Here is a 20,830-nt window from a genome sequence, read left to right as displayed (position 1 = left end):
TTGTAGAAAATTGGATGCACCTTGAGACTATAATGTTAAGTGAAGTAAATCAGACACATAAGCTTAAATATCACATGGTTTCTTTTGTATGAAAAAGTTAATATATAAATAAGGTATGAAAAGACAGATAATAGGAAGAGAGAGAAAAAAATAATTGTATTCTGAATACATGTATTTCTGCTATGGGTTTCTAGTTTCACTCCACTGTGGTATGAGAGCTCACATTGCAGGATTTCCATTTCTTTGGCTATGTTAAGGTCTCTATTGTTGCTATGAACATGGTCTATTTTTGAGTTACTTTTTCTGATTGGTGTTTCCTCACTTCCAGGTTGGTTATACCCCAGACTGGATATTTTTGCTGAGAAGTGTGATGAGGATCAGTCCCAAACAGGGTCTGCAGTTTTCCCAAATGCTGGTGCAGGATGAGGAACCATTGGCCAGCATAAATCAGGTAAGCACAACCTGGTGGGTCAATATTTTGTGCCTTTTTAGAGCCATCAAGAGGCGATCCCCCCCGCCCCCCGCTTTTCATCCCTCCCTTTCGCTCCTTCTCCCTCTCCCTCTTTCTGTGTTTCATGGTACCAGGGATTAGACCCAAGGTCTTCACACTGAGCTACAGGTCTTGCTGAGTTGCCCTGGCTGGGCTCCAACTCTCAATCCTTAGCCTCCAGAGTCCTGGAATTATAGGTATGCGCCACCATGCCTAGTTTACCTTTGTTCTGAAATATGTTGAAGGATTTGTGTGTCTAGTTTAAAGGCTTTGTTTTTTGAAATAGTGATTGTTATTAGGGTATGAGGATGTCATTTGAGCATGGTAGCCCATTCTTCACATCATCCATTACCACCTTACTATCTCTTTATGACACACAGCCTGAACTCTGCCTGAGCACTAACGCAGATGCTGTCAATTTACTCAGATTTGCCTCTTGTAGGTGTCTGCCTGCCTTGGATTTATGTAGAGACCAATCTGTTTAGTGTAACTTATTTAATATTTAGGTGTAAACACATAGCAAGTAACTTCAGTGAACTTTTAAGGAACTTCTGGGTAATAATGTAGTTAGGCAGCAAAGCTTGAAACAGGGCAACAAAACTAACAACTTGCCTAGAAATAATAAGTGCAATTATATTGGGTTTGTACGTTTGTAAATTTGCAGATATTTACTGATTGTGGATAAGAATTTTGAGCCAAATTTACTTAGCTCTCAATGGGAAAGAAGACTTCATTTTAAATCTTTTTTTTTTTAATAGAAAATCATCTCCAAAAAAAAAAGAAAATCATCATTTTACGCATAAGGAGATCAAGAGTACATACACAAACTCAATGATAAGGTTATGTTTACAGCTCATTTCCTCTCTTGAATTGCAGAATTTCAACAGTATATAATAACTACTGTTAGAGCAACACATGAGAACTTTAGCTAAAGTTGCAAGGACAAAAACCCTGTACAAGTACCCAAACTTCAGTTAAGACTACAGAAAAATAAAGCATTTTTCCTTCCAAAAAAGGTATCTAAAGACAATAGTTCAGGTACCCCATGTATATTAGTCACATGTCACATGAATCAAGCTTTTCTGTATTCCTTAAATAAAATTTTATAATCAGTTGATGAAAAAACAAGTTTCATATTCAAAAACACTTTCAGAATGCATCTATAATTAACTTACAGTAGTCCTTCTTTAGTTTTTATTTTAGTGGTGTCCAAAATAGTATATGGAAAACTCTAGGAAGAAATAATTCCGAAGTTTAAGTTGTATGTCATTCTGAGTAGTCCAGTGAAATCTTATACTCTTCTGCTCAAAACATAAATTACACCTTTGTCCATGGTATCCACACTAGTATTTAAGTAGCTGTCTCAGTTATTGGAGTGGCTGTCAAGGAACCGCAGGGTTCAGCACTATCTTTGGTTTCAGATATCCACTGTGGGTCATGGAATATATCCCTGGTAGATATGGGGCAACTACTTTATTCATAAAAGAGGCCTATTTTTAAAAGTTATTGAATTGAAGTCTTTAAGTATAGGACATTTTGTTATTTTTGTTACATCTTCTTACGCATTTCTTCAAGAGCTGCTTCTTTCTCTCTCAGCACCTGTTTAAGTCTTCTTATTTTTTCATCTCGGATGGTTTCTTCCAGTTCTGGTAGTATCACTGGGAAAATATCTTCAGTATAACTTTTATTAAAGAAATGACTTTGGAGCCAGGGATTTAACTCACTGGTTCCAATGCCTGCCTTGCAAGCACAAGGTCCTGAGTTCAATCCCCGGTACCCCACCCCCCCAAAAAAAGAAATGACTTTGGTCAAAAATTAAATTTGAGTTCAGTGCACCTTTCTGCTACTTCTCTTGGGAACAGTGTTTTATATCAGTTCTCTTTTCTTCTCTGGTTTTGCTGTGACTTGGGAGAATGTTATATTGTGGTATATCTGAAGTTGGCAAAATACTGCTAAGGGGTTCAGAAGTGGTGACATTTGTTTCCCCATTAGTGACTGTGTTAAAAGCCCTCTCAGTTTTTCTCTTCTTTGTGTGATCCATCTTCTTAATGGTTTTTACTTTTCTTTTCTTTTACCAAAATTCTGTTTGTTTTCCTCTTCCTTCACTACAAACTCTGTCTCTTTGTATGTACCACTCTTCACCAAACTGCTAAAGTAATCACAATCTTTTCCAGAGTCCAAATGGTCAGGAATTTGAGTAAGGCAAACTCTCAAATCTTTAGTGAGACCAAATATCTTTTTAAATTCAGCATCACTCTTCAAATATGATGATGTCTTATTAATGCTTTCTTGAGAATCTTTCTCCTCCTTGCTTCCTTGAATACAGTTTTCTAATGTTGATGCCATTTCATTCTGAATCAATGCGAGGCATTGCCTGAATTTTCCTCAGCAGATTTCAGGAAGACCCTCTGTAGGTTATTGGACATTTTAGATGGGTGGAGGACAATACATCTAGGACCGTGGGTAGTATAGTGCCAGTGTTCTCATACAGGAGAGAACCAGAGTGAGAGAATATTGTGCTGCAGTTGCCAGCAACTATAGAGAGTGCCAGAATTCATTTTAAATCTTGATTGCATTTCAAAAAGTTTTTTAAACTTCTCTCATGTACTTTAAGTATGGAAACAATTACATAGGTGCTAAATTTATTACTTATATTTCTCTTACTATTAAAGTTTAGTTATTTCTTAAGTTAGCATCCATTTAACTTTTAATAATTGATGCCTGAGTAAATGTTGCATTTTTCCATTTGTGCCTGAATAATGATGATATATGAGCCAGCCACCACCAAGTATTGGCTCTCTTTAGGTTTGATTAATTGTTGTTTGATTGTTTGGATCACTTCAGAGGATTCTGGTTGCTCATGTTATAAAGTTTCTCTTTTTGTGTGTGTGCCGGGGATCAAACTCAGGTCCTTGCGCTTGCAAGGCAGGCGGCGGAACCACTGAGCTAAATCCCCGGCCTAAAAAGTTTCTCTTTAATCCACGACACTATTTTGTCCTGTTGATGAGTATCACATCAGAGATGTGATTTAACAAAATTACCTTTTTTTTTGGTACTGGGGATCAAACTCAGGACCTCATGCTTGCCAGGCAGGCGCTGTGCCACTTAGCTACATCCTGGCCCTCAAAATTACTTTTTAATAAATAATGACTGTGAATTTCTTGAAATTTGAATATATAAGAAAATGCAAAGGAGGGAACTAATTACTGAATTTCTAACTGAGATTCTATTTCAGGAACTATTTCAATAGGAAAATAAAACACTGATTCCTTTGAATGAAAACATGGCTTGGATCTTTGCAGATTGTGGACATTTTCATGGAAAACAGTTTAATTCAGCAATGTACTTCCTTCTTGTTGGATGTCTTGAAGAATAATCACCCAGCTGAGGGGCATCTCCAGACTCGGCTGTTAGAGATGAATCTGATCCATGCACCCCAGGCAAGTGACAGCTCCAGGCTAACACCAAGGAGCAGAACACCTGCCACCCCTCTGTGTGGGCCGTGTGTAGCTGAGTACAGGGGTTGACTGGCTGTGCTTTCACCAACGCTTCATCTTGGTACTTTTCAGTGGACATTCTCTGTGACTTTCTGACCAGCTTCTCCAGAAGTCATGGTACAAGATTTTCATGGAAACAGTTACAATCGGGAATCTTTTCTTGTTTTTTTCCATTTTTCTTTGTGAGAAATATGTATAACAGAGCTTACCATTCTCACCATTTTTAAATTAGTAGGGATTTTGTTTTGTTTTGTTGGTATCAGGAATCAAACTCAGGGCCTCATGCTTGCCAGGCAGGTGCTGTACCACTGAGCTACATCCCTGGCTCCACATTCACAGTTTTTGTTTTTTGTTTTTTTGGTACCGGAGATCGAACTCGGGCCCTTGCACTTGCGCAGCAGGTGGCAAAACCACTGAGCTAAATCCCCGGCCCCATATTTACAGTTTTTAAATGTATAATGAAGTATCATTAAAAACACAACCGGGTCGGGGATTTAGCTCAGTGGTTCTGCTGCCTGCCTTGCAAGTGAAAGGTCCTGAGTTCGATTCCTGGTACCAAAACAAAAAAAAAAACAACAACACACACACACAACCATCACCACCATGTATTTCCAGAACTTTTTTTTTTTTTGGTACTGGGGATTGAATCCAGGGCTTCATCCATGGTAAGAAAACACACTACCAACAAGGCAGATCTTTAGTCTTTTTTAAATTTTATTTTGAGACAGAGTTTCAAGTTGCCCAGGCTGGCCTCGAACTTGGTAGTCCTTCTGTCTCAGCTTCCCAAGTAGTTGGGGTAACAGGCATGCACCACCCAGCTATTTCTATAATTTTTCATCATCCCAGAAAAGAATGATGTAACTACTACCTGTAACTCGCTATTCTCTCCTGTCCCCAGTATTCTGCCAACCAGCATTCTACTCTCTGTTTCTATAAAAATGGCTATTCTAGTTAGTTCATATAAATGAAATCTTAAAATATTTGTGGTTTTGTTTGGCTTTTGTTTTTACTTAGCATGTTATTTTCAAGGTTTACCCATATTATTGGAATTTTTTTTTCTTTTTTTTGAGACGAGGTCTTACTATGTAGTCCAGACTGGCCTCAAATTCACAGTTTTCCTGCTTTGACCTCCTGAGTGCTGATATTACAAGCATGTGCCACCACACCCAATAAAAATTCCAACTTTTTTTTTTTTTGGTACCGGGGATCGAACTCAGGTTCTTACGCTTGTGCAGCAAGCGGCGAAACCACTGAGCTAAATCCCCCATCAAAAATTCCAACTTTTTAAATTAAAAAAAAATTTTTTTGTCTTTTTGAGACAGGGTCTCACTATGTAGTTCATGCTCACCTTGATTGAATTCACTGTATAGCCCAAGAGAAACTCAACAGTCTGACCCCAAGGAGCACCCACATCCCAGGGGGTATGCAAGCATTTGGGCATGGTGAGGGCACAGTGCGCAAAATAGTGAGGCAGTCTTCTCTGGATGACAGCCACTGGGTGATACTTCTGTCTTTGCTCATCTGTGCCGTCTAAATTCTCTAAAACAAATCACTGTAGTGATGCAAACCTATAATCCCAGCCCTTGGGACACTGAGGCAGGAGGCTTACAAGTTCAAGGCCAGCCTGGACCATGTAGTAAGACACTGTCCCTAAAATAAACACAAAAGCAAAACTCTCTAGAACACATTGTTACTCTGATAAAGGGACGATATTAAAAAGAAGATAGTAAGGAAAGATCAGAAGCAAAGAAAGGACAGAGGAAGCAGTTAAGTGGCAGGTGCTCTGAAGCTTAGGAATTGGGTTTATCATTAATTCCATGGGGAACCATATGGGTAGTGCTGGAGCAATGTGGTAACAGCTGTGTGTCCAGTCCCATACTTGGTCAGTGTTTTGCTTTCTAGAAAGGGTAGGAAAGTATGCTGGCTGCAGGTGAAGGCATCCACGAATGTATCTTGTCAGAAGTAGCTACTAGGGCCGGGGATTTAGCTCAGTGGTTCCGCTGCCTGCCTTGCAAGTTCAAGGACCCGAGTTCAATCCCCGGTACCAAAAAAACAAAACAAAGAAGTAGCTACTAGTTAGAGATAAACAGTGAGATCACTCTGCAAGGCTTCAGGGTTGGTATGTTGACTGATCCATTCTTTTTTTTTTTTTGGTACTGGGGATTGAACTCAGGACCTTGCACTGCTGGCAAGGCAGGTGGCAGCACTCCTGAGCTAACTCCCCAGCCCTGACAAATGCATTCTTAGCCCACAAAGCTTTTTGGTTTTTAGTTTTTTGGTTTTTTGGTTTTTTTTAGGGGGGAGACAGGGTCTCGCTATGCAGTTCAGACTGGCCTTGAACTCACTATGTAGCCCAAGCTGGCCTCCTGCCTCGATTCCCAAGTGCTGGGATTATAGGAATGCACCACCATGTCTACTCCCACAGGGTTTTAAAAGATATGGTCAGCACCCCATAAGGAGTGGTTCCTGAGCCGCACCCTACCATAGGGGACATGGTTGAGCAGCTGTTCTTAAAAAGTTATTATCACTGGGCCAGGGATTTAGCTCAGTGGTTTCGCTGCCGGCTGCGCAAGCGCAAGGACCCGAGTTCGACCCCTGGTACCAAAAAACAAAAACAAAACAAACAAACAAAAAAAGTTATTATCACCATCAGGCTTTCTTACTGGAGTTGCTGTTTCACAGGTTGCAGATGCCATCTTTGGAAATCAGATGTTTACACATTATGATCAGGCCCACATTGCCCAGCTCTGTGAGAAGGCGGGTCTCCTACAGCGGGCATTGGAGCACTACCCTGACCTCTATGACATCAAGAGGGCTATGGTCCATACTCACCTCCTCAATCCTGAGGTATAATATACCACTGGGATGTTTCCCTTGCGGCTAGTGTGTGTAGTCCTTTGTGTCACTTGCTCTCAGTATCTGTTTGGGATTTGGGGATCAGGTGTGAGCCTGCTATGCTTTTCTGCCAAGAGCATAGCTATCTATGCGTAGCAGTGTGTCTAGGCCCCATGTCACTTTTTTCCCAAATTCCTGCCTCTGACTTAGTCTAATAGGAGGAATAAAGATAATCTTTTAACACTGACAACCTTTAGTACTTCTGAAACCATTAACAAAACTAAATTAGCTCATGTTTCCATTTACCAAATAGTTTTTGATATCAACTGTGAACTATTCCAGGATGAATAATTCTGTTTTGTTTTTGGTACTGGGGATCAAACTCAGGACCTTGAGCTTGTGAAGCAGGTGCGACGCCACTGAGCTAAATCCCCAGCCTAAGAATGAATAGTTTAAGTTCTTATCTTATTCAGTTTTCTCCTTGTTCCCACTTTTCACCATGATAGATGGTTGCTTTTCAGTCCTGTTAAGTAGAAATTCTGTACACTTGTGATACTTCGGATGGAGCAAGACCTGATGACCTAATTATGTCCCTAGTGTTATCGGCATTTACAGTAGTCCACAGCTCCACAGCTGCATACAGACTCCTTCTTTGTTCCCAGTGGCTTGTCAACTTCTTTGGCTCCTTGTCAGTGGAGGACTCTCTGGAATGTTTGCGTGCCGTGCTGTCTGCTAACATCAGACAGAATCTTCAGCTGTGTGTGTAAGTGGCCTCCAAGTACCATGAGCAGCTGGGCACAGGGTCCCTAGTGGAGCTCTTTGAATCTTTCAAGAGTTATGAAGGTAAATTGTACAGCTCTCCCACCTTGCTACTGCACCTGCTTTCCTAGATGCTGCTAGCTGCTCAGTCAAGGGAAAAATATTACTACTATCTCATGTATATTACTACTATCTCATGTATATTACTAAATTTCAGTAACCTTTCAGGTGTTTCCACAGAAAGAAATCAGATTGGTTTGAATTGGGGTGGAGAGACTTAGAATCCCCCTTGCATTCCTAAAGTCTGTGAAGCCCTGTGTCTCTGTGAAGCACAGTCTAGCACAGAATTTATCTCACATCCTGTACTGTTTGTCCAGGGTACTAGTGGAAGGGCCTGGTATCTGATCTAAGCAGACCTGAAAGGGTAGCTCCTTTGTTCTCTCCTGAGTGACATCACACAGTGGAGGGGCTACCATTTTGTGGTGTGTGTGAAGCAGTTACCTTCCTTTCCCTTCTGTGGGTGTCACACCCACAGGTAGAATGACTTTGTTGGGAACAAGTTAGGTCTTTTTTGGGGAGCCAGGGCAGAACTTCATGTGGATGAAGAGGTTTGAGTGGGCCATGGGTACTGGGATGTGGAGAAAGGTCTTTGCAGTCTCAGCCATCAGGAAAAGGTAGACAGCAATCATGGAGAAGGCAGGTAAATGTTAGGAGGAAAAACATGGAGGAGTCTCTTTTCATAGGCCTCTTCTACTTCCTGGGCTCAATTGTGAACTTCAGCCAAGACCCAGATGTGCATCTGAAGTACATTCAGGCTGCCTACAAGATAGGACAAATCAAAGAGGTGGAGGGGATATGTCGTGAGAGCAGCTGCTATATCCCAGAACGGGTGAAGAACTTCCTGAAGGTGTGTCCAGTAACACCTCCCTACACAAGCTGCTCTCCCAGGTAGCAGAGGCGGCCATACTCATAGCCAACTGTCGTAAAAGGCAAAAAGCTGGGTTTGTCCAGACTGTGTTTCCATAGTCTCCAATGCAGATCTCTACCTTAAAGTCTAAGGTTCTTAGAAGAAAAAAAAAAAACATTGTGGAAAGAAGCACCAAGCTGTCTATACTCTTGTTATCCAGCACACGAGTGGAGGGAGTTGCCGTGTTCCTGAATTGTATTTCAGCAGTGTCCCTACTGTGTCCCTGTTGATTAGACTCAGGAAGGTGGAGTAATAAAGAGACCACTCAGTGCTAGAGCCATGAAGAACAAGTCTGCTTGTTCCTCATGCAGCAGTCCTGGTTGTCAGTTGGAGTGAATGGGACAGCTTTTGTTGCCACCATCCTTAAAACACTAGGCACATGGCTGCTTGACCATCTTGTGCAGTGTGTCTTAAATGGTGACTTCTTGGCAACTGAAAGAAGAGAAAAGTACTGAATAATAGAGCAAGTGGTTTTCTTTCCTTCTTTCTTTTTTTGAGCAGGTGGTTTTCATAGCTGAGCCCTGCAGGTGGCAAGTGACACTTTGATTCATGTTCCCTTGGAGAAAATAAGGTCATGTATTTCTAGGGAGCATGAAAAATATAATCTATGTATGAGTCCAAACGGAGGGGCGCGCGTGATTGTGGTGGCCTGCTGGCTCTTCTGACAAGGTGCCATTATGATCTGGGAACTGAGCTTGTATGGAGGGCACCCTCTGCCATCCCACCCTGTGGCTGCTCTCTGGAAGGGCAGCCCTTACTCCAGGCTTTCTGGGGGATTTTTTGGTACAGGGATTGAACTCAGGACCTTGCACTTGCAAGGCAGGTGTGGTGCCACTGAGCTAAATCCCCAGTCCTCCAGGCTTTCTGTTCTTGAGGGCTGCCTGGTCTGTGCTGAGCATGTACATAGTGTCTGCCAGTGATGGGGAACCTTTTAGAGCTTTCAGTGATACAGCCTATTGCAGCATGCATGCCACAGGTTCACCACCACTGTCTTAACCCAAATGATATTTGGATTTGTACAAATTTGGAAAGTTACTGTCAAATTTAGCAGAGTTCTCTTTTCTTTAACCAAATACTATTACCTTACCCCCACTTGTGTCCCAAAGCAAACACTGTATCCCCCAAAGTCCATGCCTTAGCCGTCAGTCTTATCCCCCACAGGATCCCTGTTGCACAGACAGTGCTGTCCTATGTTGGGATATTATCCCGAGGCTAGGCTGGCTCTAGGGGGTCCTTGCTTCCTCACCTGTTCTGTTTCTTCAACCCTCAGGAGGTCAAGCTCACAGACCAGCTGCCCCTCATCATTGTGTGTGATCGCTTTAACTTTGTCCATGGTCTTGTCCTCTATTTATACTGCAACAACCTGCAAAAGTACATTGAGATTTATGTTCAGAAGGTACTGATGGGCTACTGTGGGCTCCCAGGGTGGCACCTAACAGACTGCTCCTTCCCTCTGACTGTTTCAGAGACTGTCACTTTGAAGGGTGGTATATTGATCTTCTCAGGCTTCAAGACTGAAATGCCACAGACTGTGTGGCTTAAAGGACAGAAATTTATTTCTCTCAGTTTTATAGGCCAGAAGTCCAGGAATAAGTTGCTGGCAGGTTTGGCTTCTGGCCGGGATTGCAGGACTTGTGAACGGCCACCTTGGCACTATGTTCTCAGATGGCCTTTCCTCTGTGTGCATGTGCTCTGTTGTCTCTTCTTATAGGGACACTAGGCCTATGGGATTATGGCCCCACCCTCAGCATTAGTTACATCTTTAACAACCCTGTCTCTAAATATTGTCTTGTTGGGGATTAGGGCTTTGACATATGAAGTTTGGTGAAACACAATTCAGTTCGAAACAGACTTTCACCCACAACATCCAAGTCTTAAGGGCTTCTACCAATGTCCTACATCTGCAGCACTGAAATTGCCACCTTGACTGTTCTAGGTTAACCCTAGCCGGCTCCCAGCTGTGGTTGGAGGGCTGCTTGACGTGGATTGTCCTGAAGAAGTAATTAAAAGCCTAATCATTATGGTAAGAGGACAGTTCTCTACTGACGAGCTGGTGGCTGAAGTAGAAAAAAGAAACAGGTAAGGTATCCTTATTTGATGTCTTCTCTTGCCTCTGGATTCTGGTGTTTATTGTCTGTGTTTCTCCAAGATGCTGTCAGCTGGGTCTTCAGGCCCTAGCACTGTTTCTTGGCTGGTCTTTCATGTACACATCTTAGATCAAAGAATGAGTTGGTGCTAATGACCCTAGAGAAAAACTTAACAATTGAAATCAATTTGGAAGTCATGACTCTCTTGATCCCTGGAGCAATTGAAAGTTGATGGAGTGATATTTTGTTTTGTTTCATTTCATTTTGTTTTGCTTTAAGAACCCCCTCACAAGCTGAGTATAGAGTCATACACCTATAATTCCACCTACTTAAGAGGCTGAGGTGGGAGGATCATAAGTTTGAGGCCACACTGGCCAACTCATCAAGACACTGTCTCAAAATTAAATTTTATTTTATTTATTTTTTAAAATTTTTATTTTATCCTATTCTCCCCTCAAGCCTCCTCCCCTCCCTATGTACAAAAGCTTTATTTCTATTTTTTCCTTCTATTTTCACTTTTTTTCTTGTCCCTTCCTTCCTTTCTCCCTCCCTCCTCCCTTGTTCCCCTTCCCATTGGAACACTTTCTTTCAGAATTAAATTTTTAGAAAAGGGTATAACACTTGGTTACCATGTGGGGAGCTCTGAGTTTAATCCATAGTAATGCCAAAAGAAAAAAAAAATCAACCCTCAGAACCTAGGGGTTACCCTGGAGTTTCCAATGGTAGCCTTTAGACTTTTATATTATTTGCCTTCTTTCAAAGGCTGAAGTTGTTACTTCCCTGGTTGGAGTCCCGAATTCATGAAGGCTGTGAGGAGCCTGCCGCTCACAATGCATTGGCCAAAATCTACATCGATAGCAACAACAGCCCTGAGCTCTTCTTGAGGGAGAACGTCTACTATGACAGCAGCATAGTGGGCCAGTACTGTGAGAAGCGGGACCCACATCTGGCGTGTGTTACCTATGAGCGGGGGAAGTGTGACCTTGAGCTCATTAAGGTGGGCACCAGATATGGTTGTATGCTTGACTGCCCATGTTGCTCTGAACTCGTGCCCAAGGGGGCTGATCAGGGCTTTCTGTGTACCCAAGGGGCCAGGATATAAGGTACATTTCCATGCATTCAGTTGCTTTGTAATTCTGACACTTTTTTGTGACCTGCTTATGCCATGTTTGTATATATTATGTCTGTGGGCCTTCTTGGTCCTGAATCTGATCCATCACCTCTCTGCTTAGTGTCCTCAGCGTTACCTGGTCACTTGAGAGTGACCAAAATTAAACTCTTTAGCCTGACCCGGAACCTCCTCTGTGGACTCTCCTTCCCCACATTGATTCAGTTAGCCTCCCTTCTTGCTAACCCACCTAGAGTGATCTGCATTCCCCCACTGCCCCTTGTCCCAAGGGCCCCTTAGAAGACAACTCCTCACATGCCCTCCCAATCTCTTCCCAATCCTTTAGCTATTGCTGGCCTTGAAACATTTGCCTAGTCTCCTGCCAACATTTCCCAGGCTGGATCTGCATGTACATAATTATCTGTATAGGTTGAGCCATATGAACTATTGGTGCTTAACCATTGGAGGTAAAAATCCACAAATCTCATGTGGTTGAATCTAATATTTGTTAAACTGTAAGCTCCTTGTAGGTATTTGGCCTGTTTGTCCCTAGCACCTCAGAGCCCTTGGTAAACACTCAGCAGCCAGGGATTGTACGTGTTAGGTATGCATGCAGAGAATGGAAGATGGAGAACAGTTACCAGCTTTTCCTTCTTCCCTAGTTTTTAGATAAAGTGACAGGAGGGCTGAGTGGACATAGCCTCTTACCTGGCAGTCTCTGAGGAACTGGGTTTTATAAAGTTGGGACTTTCCTTAGTTTGATACCACAAAGTCACTTTTTGCCTTAAATTGCCACCTTTTTGTTAAAGCAGTTTAATGACCTCTTTGAGCCATGTTTTTGTTTTGTTTCGTTTTGTTTTGTTGGTACTGGGGATGGAACTCGAGACCTTGTGCTTGCAAGGCAGGCGTCGAAACCACTGAGCTAAATCCCCGGCCCTGAAATGACCTCTTTGAGATCTTAGTACTCATCTGTGCTATGAGGCAGTATGTTCTTTTGGTAAGACCAAGTTTAAATGGGCAAGAGGTGTTCATTCAGGTCTTGTCTGTCCAAGAGAAGGCTGTGATGTGCAGTAGGTGCTATGCTACCCTGCTCTGTACACAGAGGCAGCCCATGTTACCTTTGGAGACACACAAATCACTCAACACTGTATCTGGTACTGAATGGATATGATTCTTACCAAGACTTAGCAAATGCCTCACACATTGAAATATCCCAGTGGATAGCTGATGGTTTAAAGATGTAATACTCAGAGAAGGATCTCAAGATCAGTTAGTGAAAGCACATTTTAAGTTTCATAGGCCTTGAAACATTGCAGTGTGTGTGCTGTTTTATACCTGTCCTGGGCTATTCTGATAACACTTTAGAGACTGTTTGGAGCTAGTTACATGTGAGTACTTAAAATTTAAAATTTTAGTTCCCAACAACACCATATTTCAAATTCTCAGGAGCTTCCTGCGGCTAGTCATGGTGACTCAGACAGTGCAAGATGCAGAGTATGTCCATCATTACAGAAGGATGATGACAGTGATCCTACTAACTTAGAAAGGGGCATTTTGAGATACTTTGTCTCTGAGGAATGCAGCAGTGGTAACAGTGTGGGATGGTGTTCGTCACTTGTCAAAGCACAACATCTCACTTGGGCTCCAGCTATCCATACAAGCAGCAGGGAGAGGCAACTCACTGAGGTATGCCAACCAAGTAGCTCCCATTGTCTGCTTAGAGTTACATACCAGTGTGCTTATTTCAGATTTGCAATGAGAACTCTCTGTTCAAAAGTGAGGCCCGCTACCTGGTACACAGGAAGGATCCTGAGCTCTGGGCCTGTGTCCTTGAGGAGATCAACCCATCTAGGAGACAGCTGATTGACCAGGTGAGGCACAGAAGGGGAGGTATGCATGCTTGCATTGTGCCTGCTATTCCTCTTACGGCTCAAGTGACTGATTTATTGTTACTCTTTTTTTTTTTTTTTTTTTTTTTTTTGAGAAAGGGTTTCGCTTTGTAGTTCAGCTGGCTCTGAATTCACTGTGTAGCCCAGGCTGGCCTGAACTCAAGGCAATCCTCCTGCCTCAATCTCCTGAGTGCTGGGATTACAGGTGTGTCCCACCACGCCTGGCGTATTGTTATATTTAAATATTTTACAGCTATTACAGACCTTCCCTGCAGAAATAGCTTGCCTAGAAATGGCTCAGTTGCCAAATGTGAGCTGACTTGGAGTTGTTATTGATTTAAGGAAAGACTTGGCTCTTATATCTAAAGCAGGGTTGGGCCCCATAAAAGAATACTTGATGGCATGCCTGCGTGCTGGGTTCTTAAGTGTTTTTCTAGCTTAGCCTCCTGTGACCGAAGTGGCTCTTAACATGTCTCAGCTGACTTCCCTTATCTAGTCACCTCTTGTGACTGTACAGAACCTTGTTAGAACTGAGTGTAGTGCTGGGACCAGGGTCATTGTTAGATATGGCCGCACAGGTACGAATCTGCTCAGCCTCTTGGCAGGCTTCCTTCAGCTCTGGAAGAGGCCTACCCTCTGTCACAGCCTCATAGACATTAGCAGACAGTGCCTCTGTTGTTTTCAGCTATTCCCAAGACTACTGAACATACTGTTTAAGGGTAGCCAAGATTACTGTGGAAATAAAACCTTGGTCCAACAAGTGGCTTCAGCACTGAGCATATGATCAATTAAAGTTCCCACCTTCCCTATGTGCTTTGCCAACCTGCTGGGCAAATGCTTTAAACCCAAGCGCTGGGTTTCACCTTTATTTTTACTGAATTTTACCTTCTTGTTTTTTGTCTACTTTTTCCTCAATCTAATGCCATTATTTTTTAATAAACTTTTTGTTTTGAAATACTTTTTTTTTGGTACTGGGGATCGAACTCAGGACCTTGCGCTTTCGAGGCAGGTGGTGGCACCACTGAGCTAAATCCCCAGCCCTGTTTTGAAATACTTTTAAATTTATAGAAGTCCATATTATTTTCCATCTTTATTATATCAACTTCAGACTTACAGACATCTTGAGGATTGGCTTGAAGGTTTAATAACCTTCACCCAAATCTAAAAACATTGGACAGGGCCAAGGATTTAGCTCAGTGGTTTCACTGCCTGCTGTGCAAGCACAAGGACCCGAGTTCAATTCCTGGTACCAAAAATAAATAAATAAATAAATAATAAAAACATTGAACAAAGGGCCAGGGACAGAGTCTGCTTAGATTCTCTCAGAATCTACCTCCAGGGCCGGGGATTTAGCTCAGTGGCGCCGCGCCTGCCTCACAAGCGCAAGGCCCTGAGTTCAATCTCTGGTACTGGTAAAAAAAAAAAAAAATCCAGCCCCAAGTTCACAGATATCAGACATGTCCAGGTGTAGTCCAGCCACCAGATACACCATGTAACTGACCTTGTATTGGCCCTTGGGGAGGGCAGCTTTAACCCTGCACTGAAGTGCAGCCAGTGGGGCTTCTTGTCTCATTTCTGTGTGGAGCTGCTGAGTTGGTCATTAAGTCTGCTCTAAAAAAAAAAAAAGTGTGCTCTAATTGATCATCTATAGCTACCTCCAGTGGGATACTCTATTGCAGGATCCCTCTGAATGGGAACACACAACAGGGGCATCTAGACTGCTTTCAGTGTCTGGAGTAGATCCTTATCATACAAAGTTTACTTAGAGAAAGCAGTGTCCTGAGGTAACCTTAGGTTGAGCATTCTGTGTTGACTTAAACAGAAGGTAGAAATTTAGTTATGTCCTTAAAACAACCTATGGTATGCATTATGATTTTTTTTCTTTTGAGACAGGGTCTCACTGTGTAGTTCAGACTGGCCTTGAGCTCACGATGTAGCCCAGGTTGGCCTTAAACAAAGGGTGATCCTCCTGCCTCAGCCTACCAAGTGCTGGGATTACAGGTGCACACCACCATGCCTGGCTGGGTTTTTTTGTTTTTGGTACCAGGGATTGAACTCGGGACCTTCTGCTTGTGAGACAGGTAGTGTCACCACTGAGCTAAATGCCTGGTCCACCTGGCTGTTTTTTCAGACAGGGTCTCACTGTGTTGCATAAGCTGGACTCAAATTCTTGGATTCAGGTCCAGCCTGGGATATTTAGCAAGACTCTGTCTCAAAACAAAAAGTCAAAATCAAATTCCCAGGCTCAAGAAATCTCCTGTCCCAGATTCCCAAGTAGCTGTGACCACAGGCACATGCCACCACAACTGGCTATATATGTATTTGTTTAAACTGCTCTATAAAAAAAGTAATAAATAAATTGCTCTAGCCGGGGATTTAGCTCAGTGGTTCCACCGTCTGCCTCGCAAGCACAAGGACCTGAGTTTGATCTCCAGTACCAAAAAAAAAAAAGAAAAGAAAAAAATAAACTGCTCTAAGGCTTTTCCTTTAGTGTTTTTGTTTTTTTTTTTAGTTGTTGGTTTTTTGTTTTGTTTTTTGCTTTTGTTTATTTGGTTGGTTGATTTATTTATTTACTTATTCTGTACCAGGGATTAAACTCAGGACCTTGCGCTTGCCAGGCAAGCAGTGGCACCACTGAGCTAAATCCCTGGCCCTGATATTTTTTTTTTTTTTTTGAGACAGTGTTACTATGTAGTTCAGGCTGGCCTTGAGCTCACAGTGATTCTCCTGCCTCAGCCTCCCAAGAGCTAGGATTACAGGGGTGTGCCGCCATGCCTGGCTCTAAGGTTTTTAAAAACTGATAGATTTTACTGTTGGGTTGCCAGAAAGCACATCTCCTCCTGTGGATAGACCTGAAGTGCTGTGCCGTGGCACCCCTTTCTCCATTTACTCTCTTTGGTTGGTTAGCTGCTGTGGTGGTTCCTTTCTCTAACTCCTTGGCATGCTGTCTTGATTATTATAAGCCACACTGAGGTGGAGCTTTTGCCACTCATCATGCCATTGAATGCACAGAGGCCACCTGAAGGGTAGATCAGAATGTTTTGATCCTGGACCTCTTTTAGCCCCCTCAAGATCCAAGGTGAAAGCCAGCTGCAATAGTATATGCCTGTATTCCCAGCACTCAGGAGGTTGAGGCAGGAGGATCACAAGTTCAAGCCCAGCCTGGGCTCTATAGCAAGACCCTATCTCAAAATATAAAAGATTCAAGGTGAAAATTCATGGTCAGAAGTATATGTCAGCTGTAAGATGTCCTCAGCTATCTCTCCTTCCTCATTAATATACTGCCATCATATGCCTCTGAGGAACCCAGTAATGACACCAGTGGTAGACACCCCCCCAGAGCCACTGAAGGCTTTCAGTGAGCACAAGAACAGTGCTGGTCTTCTAAAATGCTGTTTCTGGGGTATCTCCTCCTTGAAAAACTGTCATTTCACCCTATTTATGAGGTTTTTGGTAGGTGAGTTACCTATAATTGGGTGGGTGGGTGAGAGAGCATGGCTAGTCTTTGTTGGTGTTTCCTTTTAGGGGTGGTTCTCAGTGTTGTCTGGTAGAAAATCTCTGGTTGCACTTGACCTCCCCACTGGAAGTGGTCTATGCCAAAGCAGGGACAGTGCCCTCTGCTGGCAAGATGCTGCTGGAAGGCCATGTGTGCTATGTATGTGACTTGACAGAACAAGGTAACAGTAAACTAGAATTTCACATCCCTGTTTAGTGTACCATATTATTTGTTTTAAAGTACATTTAGATAGTATGATCATTGGAACAGATATTAGGGTCTATAGCTCTTTTGTTTTGTTTTGTTTTGTTTTAGACAGGATCTCGTTATGTAGCTCAGGCTTGCCTCAAGCTCACAATGACACCACCCAGCTTGTAGCCCTTTGGATGTGAAAGGAAAAACTGATTATCAAAGTAGAGAAAACAGAATTCCCTGAGGTTGACTCTAAGTTGCCCTTTCCTTTCTACCTTGAGGAAATCTCCCATGTTCTCTTCTTTATCTGTTCCAGAATACCCTGGAGGAATCAACCCCTTCTGTTTAGCTTCAAAGATACTGTCCTTTTTCTTTTCTTTTTTGGCAGTACTGGGGATCAAACTCAGGACTTTGTACATGCTAGGCAACCATTCTATCACTGAACTTTACCCCTAGCTCCAAAGATACAGTCTTTAGTCAACTTTAATCAGGTTCTTTTATTTTTTTTTATTAAATTCTTTTATTGGTACATTGTAGGTATACAACACAATTACATTTCTCATTGGGATTTGTACCTTTACATAATGCATCTTGGTTCTTATTTTTTCCCCATTCCTAGCCCTCCCTTCACCCCCTCCACCCTTCCCTATTTACAAAGACTTTATTTCCATTTTTTCCATTTCTCATCATTTTTCCTTTCCCTTCTTTCCTTTCCCCTGCCCCTCCCACTACCCCTACCCCTTTGGACCTTTTCTTCCTATTTTACATTATCGATTATTCATTCTAATCATTGGTACATTTTAGGTATACAATATAATGACATTCATCATTGGAAATTTGCACCTTTACATATTCTCTCTTGGTTCTTATTTTTTCACCCTTGCCCAGCCCTCGCTTCAACCCCTCCAGTCCTCCCTATTTACAAAGATTTTGTTCCTATTTTTCCATTTTCTCATATTAATCCCATTCCCTTCTATCCTTTCCCCTAGCCCTCCCACTTCCTTCCCCTTTGCCCCTTTTCTTCCTATTTCACATTACCTATTATACATTTAGTCCTTATTTACACTTTCAGTTTCTCACACCAGAGAAACTATTCGGTATTTACACGTGTGTCCTATTTATTTCACTTAAGAGTATTGCCTCAATGTTCATCCACTTAGCTATAAATGTCTCTAATTTCTCATTTTTTATGACTGAGTAGTACTCCATTTTATAAAAAAACCACATTTTCTTGATCCAGTCTCCAGTTGATGGGCATTTGGGCTGTTTCCAAGTTTTAGCTATTACAAACAGTGCTGCTACGAGCATGGGTGCACATATATCACTGTGATATGATTCTTTTAATTCTTTGGGGAAGATCCCCAGCAGTGGAATAGTGGGGTCAATGGGACTTCCAGCCCTAGTTCTTTGAGGTATCTCCATACTGATTTCCACAGTGGTTGCACCAGTCTACACTCGCACCAGCAGTGGAGCAGGTTTCCTCTTTCCCCACAGCCCCGCCAGCATTGGTTATTGGTTGATTTCATGATAGCAGCCATTCTTTCTGGAGTGAAGTGGAATCTCAGAGTTGTTTTCATTTGCATCTCTCGAATGACCAGTGATGTTGAGCATTTTTTCATGTATTTATTTGCTATTTCTACTTCTTTGTCTGAGAAATGTCTGTTCATTTCAGATGCCCATTTTTGGATTGGGTCTTTAAATTTGGGAGGTCTGATCTTTTTAAGTTCATTATAGATTTGAGATAGTAGACCTTTGTCTGAGGAAGAGCAGGTGAAGATTTTTTCCCACATTGTGGGTTGTCTCTTCACACTGCTGGTGGTTTCTCTTGCTGTGCAGAAGCTTTTTAATAAGAAGAGATCCCATTTGTTGATTTTTTGTGCTAGTTCACGGGCAACTGAGGTTTTGTTCATAAAATCTTTTCCTACACCAATGTCTTCAAGGGTTCTACCTAACCGCTGTTCCAACTGGTTCAGAGTTTCTATTTTAATATTTAGATCTTTAATCCATTTTGATTTTAGTTTAGTGCATGGTGAGAGATATAGGTCTAGTTTTAATCTTTGGCAAGTTGAAGCCCAATTTTTCCAGCACCATTTATTAAAGAGGCTATCTTTCCTCCAGTGAGGGTGTTTGGCTCCTTTGTCAAAGATGAGATGGCTGAGTGTGTCTGGCATTGTTTCTGCATCTTCTAATCTGTTCCACTGGTCCTCAAGTCTGTTTCTTTGCCAGTACCATGCTGTTTTTATCACAGTAGCTTTGTAGTATAGTTGCAGGTTGGGGATTGTGATACCCCTGCCATGTCTCTGTTACCTAGAATTGCTTTTGCTATTCTGGGTCCCTTCTTGCTCCAAATGAATTTTTGGATTGTTTTCTCGAGGTCTATGAAGTATGCTGCTGGGATCTCAATTGGAATTGCATTAAATCTATATAGCAGTTTTGGAAGTGTGGCCATTTTCTCTATATTAACCCTTCCTACCCAGGAGCAGGGGATGTCTGTCCATTTTCTGATATCATCTTCAATCTCTCTTTTCAGAGTGCCATGGTTTTCAGAGAAGAGGTCTTTGATTTCTTTCATTAGGATGATTCCTAGGTATTTCAGTTTTTTGGATGCTATTGTGAAAGGAATTATTTGCCCTGTTTCTCTCTCAGTGAGTCTGTCATTGGTGTAGAGGAATGCTATTGATTTTTGTGTGTTAACCTTGTAACCAGCTACTTGACTGAATTTGGTTATTAAGTCTAGAAGACTTTTGGTGGAGTTCTTGGGGTCTTCTATATAGAGTTTCATGTCATCTGCAAATAATGACAATTTGACTTCTTCATTTCCTATCTTTATTCCTTTTATTTCTTTCTCTTGTCTAATTGCCGTGGCTAATGTTTCCAGAACTATATTGAACAAGAGTGGTGATAGTGGACATCCTTGTCTTGTTCCTGATTTTAGTGTGAAGAATTTCAGTTTTTGACCACTTAGTATGATATTGGCTGTTGGTTTTTCATAGATGGCTTCTATCAGTTTGAGGTAGAGACCATCTATTCCAATTTTTTGTAGGGTTTTTATCATAAATGCATGTTGGATTTTGTCAAATGCTTTTTCTGCGTCTATGGAGATAATCATATGGTTTTTGTCCTGGCTCTTTTGATATAGTGTATTACATTAATTGATTTTCATATATTGAACCATCCCTGCATTCCTGGGATGAATCCCACTTGATCAGGGTGTATGATCTTCTTGATGATCTTCTGCATTCTGTTTGCCAGTATCTTATTAAGGATTTTTGCATCTATGTTCATTAGTGAGATTGGCCTATAGTTCTCTTTTTCAGTTGGGTCTTTCTCTGCTTTGGGGATCAAGGTGATGCTTGCTTCCAGGAATGAATTTGGGAGTATTGCTTCCCTTTCAATTTCATTGAAGAGTTTAAACAGTAGTGGCAGCAGTTCCTCTCTAAATGTCTTCTAGAATTCAGCAGTGAAGCCCTCAGGGCCCGGGCTTTTCTTAGTTGATAAGTTTTTAATTAC

At 42.0% G+C, this 20,830-nt stretch overlaps 1 protein-coding gene and 1 pseudogene across 1 annotated transcript in view; one reads left to right on the top strand and one right to left on the bottom strand.

The window, feature by feature from the left end:
* Cltcl1 (clathrin heavy chain like 1) overlaps window positions 1-20,830 on the top strand; it is a 130,409-nt gene that overhangs the window by 58,564 nt on the left and 51,015 nt on the right. Inside the window, 9 exon segments of the mRNA XM_087202782.1 lie at window positions 329-451; window positions 3,793-3,930; window positions 6,670-6,834; window positions 7,485-7,665; window positions 8,325-8,488; window positions 9,819-9,944; window positions 10,485-10,627; window positions 11,398-11,632; window positions 13,492-13,614. Of these exon segments, the coding sequence (XP_087058908.1) occupies window positions 329-451; window positions 3,793-3,930; window positions 6,670-6,834; window positions 7,485-7,665; window positions 8,325-8,488; window positions 9,819-9,944; window positions 10,485-10,627; window positions 11,398-11,632; window positions 13,492-13,614 (1,398 nt within the window).
* LOC101723278 (ligand-dependent nuclear receptor-interacting factor 1-like) lies at window positions 2,030-2,958 on the bottom strand (annotated as a pseudogene).

The sequence above is a fragment of the Heterocephalus glaber genome, unplaced genomic scaffold (genome assembly GCF_053883595.1).
Source record: "Heterocephalus glaber isolate CG9 unplaced genomic scaffold, H.glaber_assembly_v1.0 deba00001781, whole genome shotgun sequence".
Lineage (NCBI taxonomy): Eukaryota > Metazoa > Chordata > Mammalia > Rodentia > Bathyergidae > Heterocephalus > Heterocephalus glaber.
This window is presented reverse-complemented; position numbering and strand designations above follow the sequence as displayed.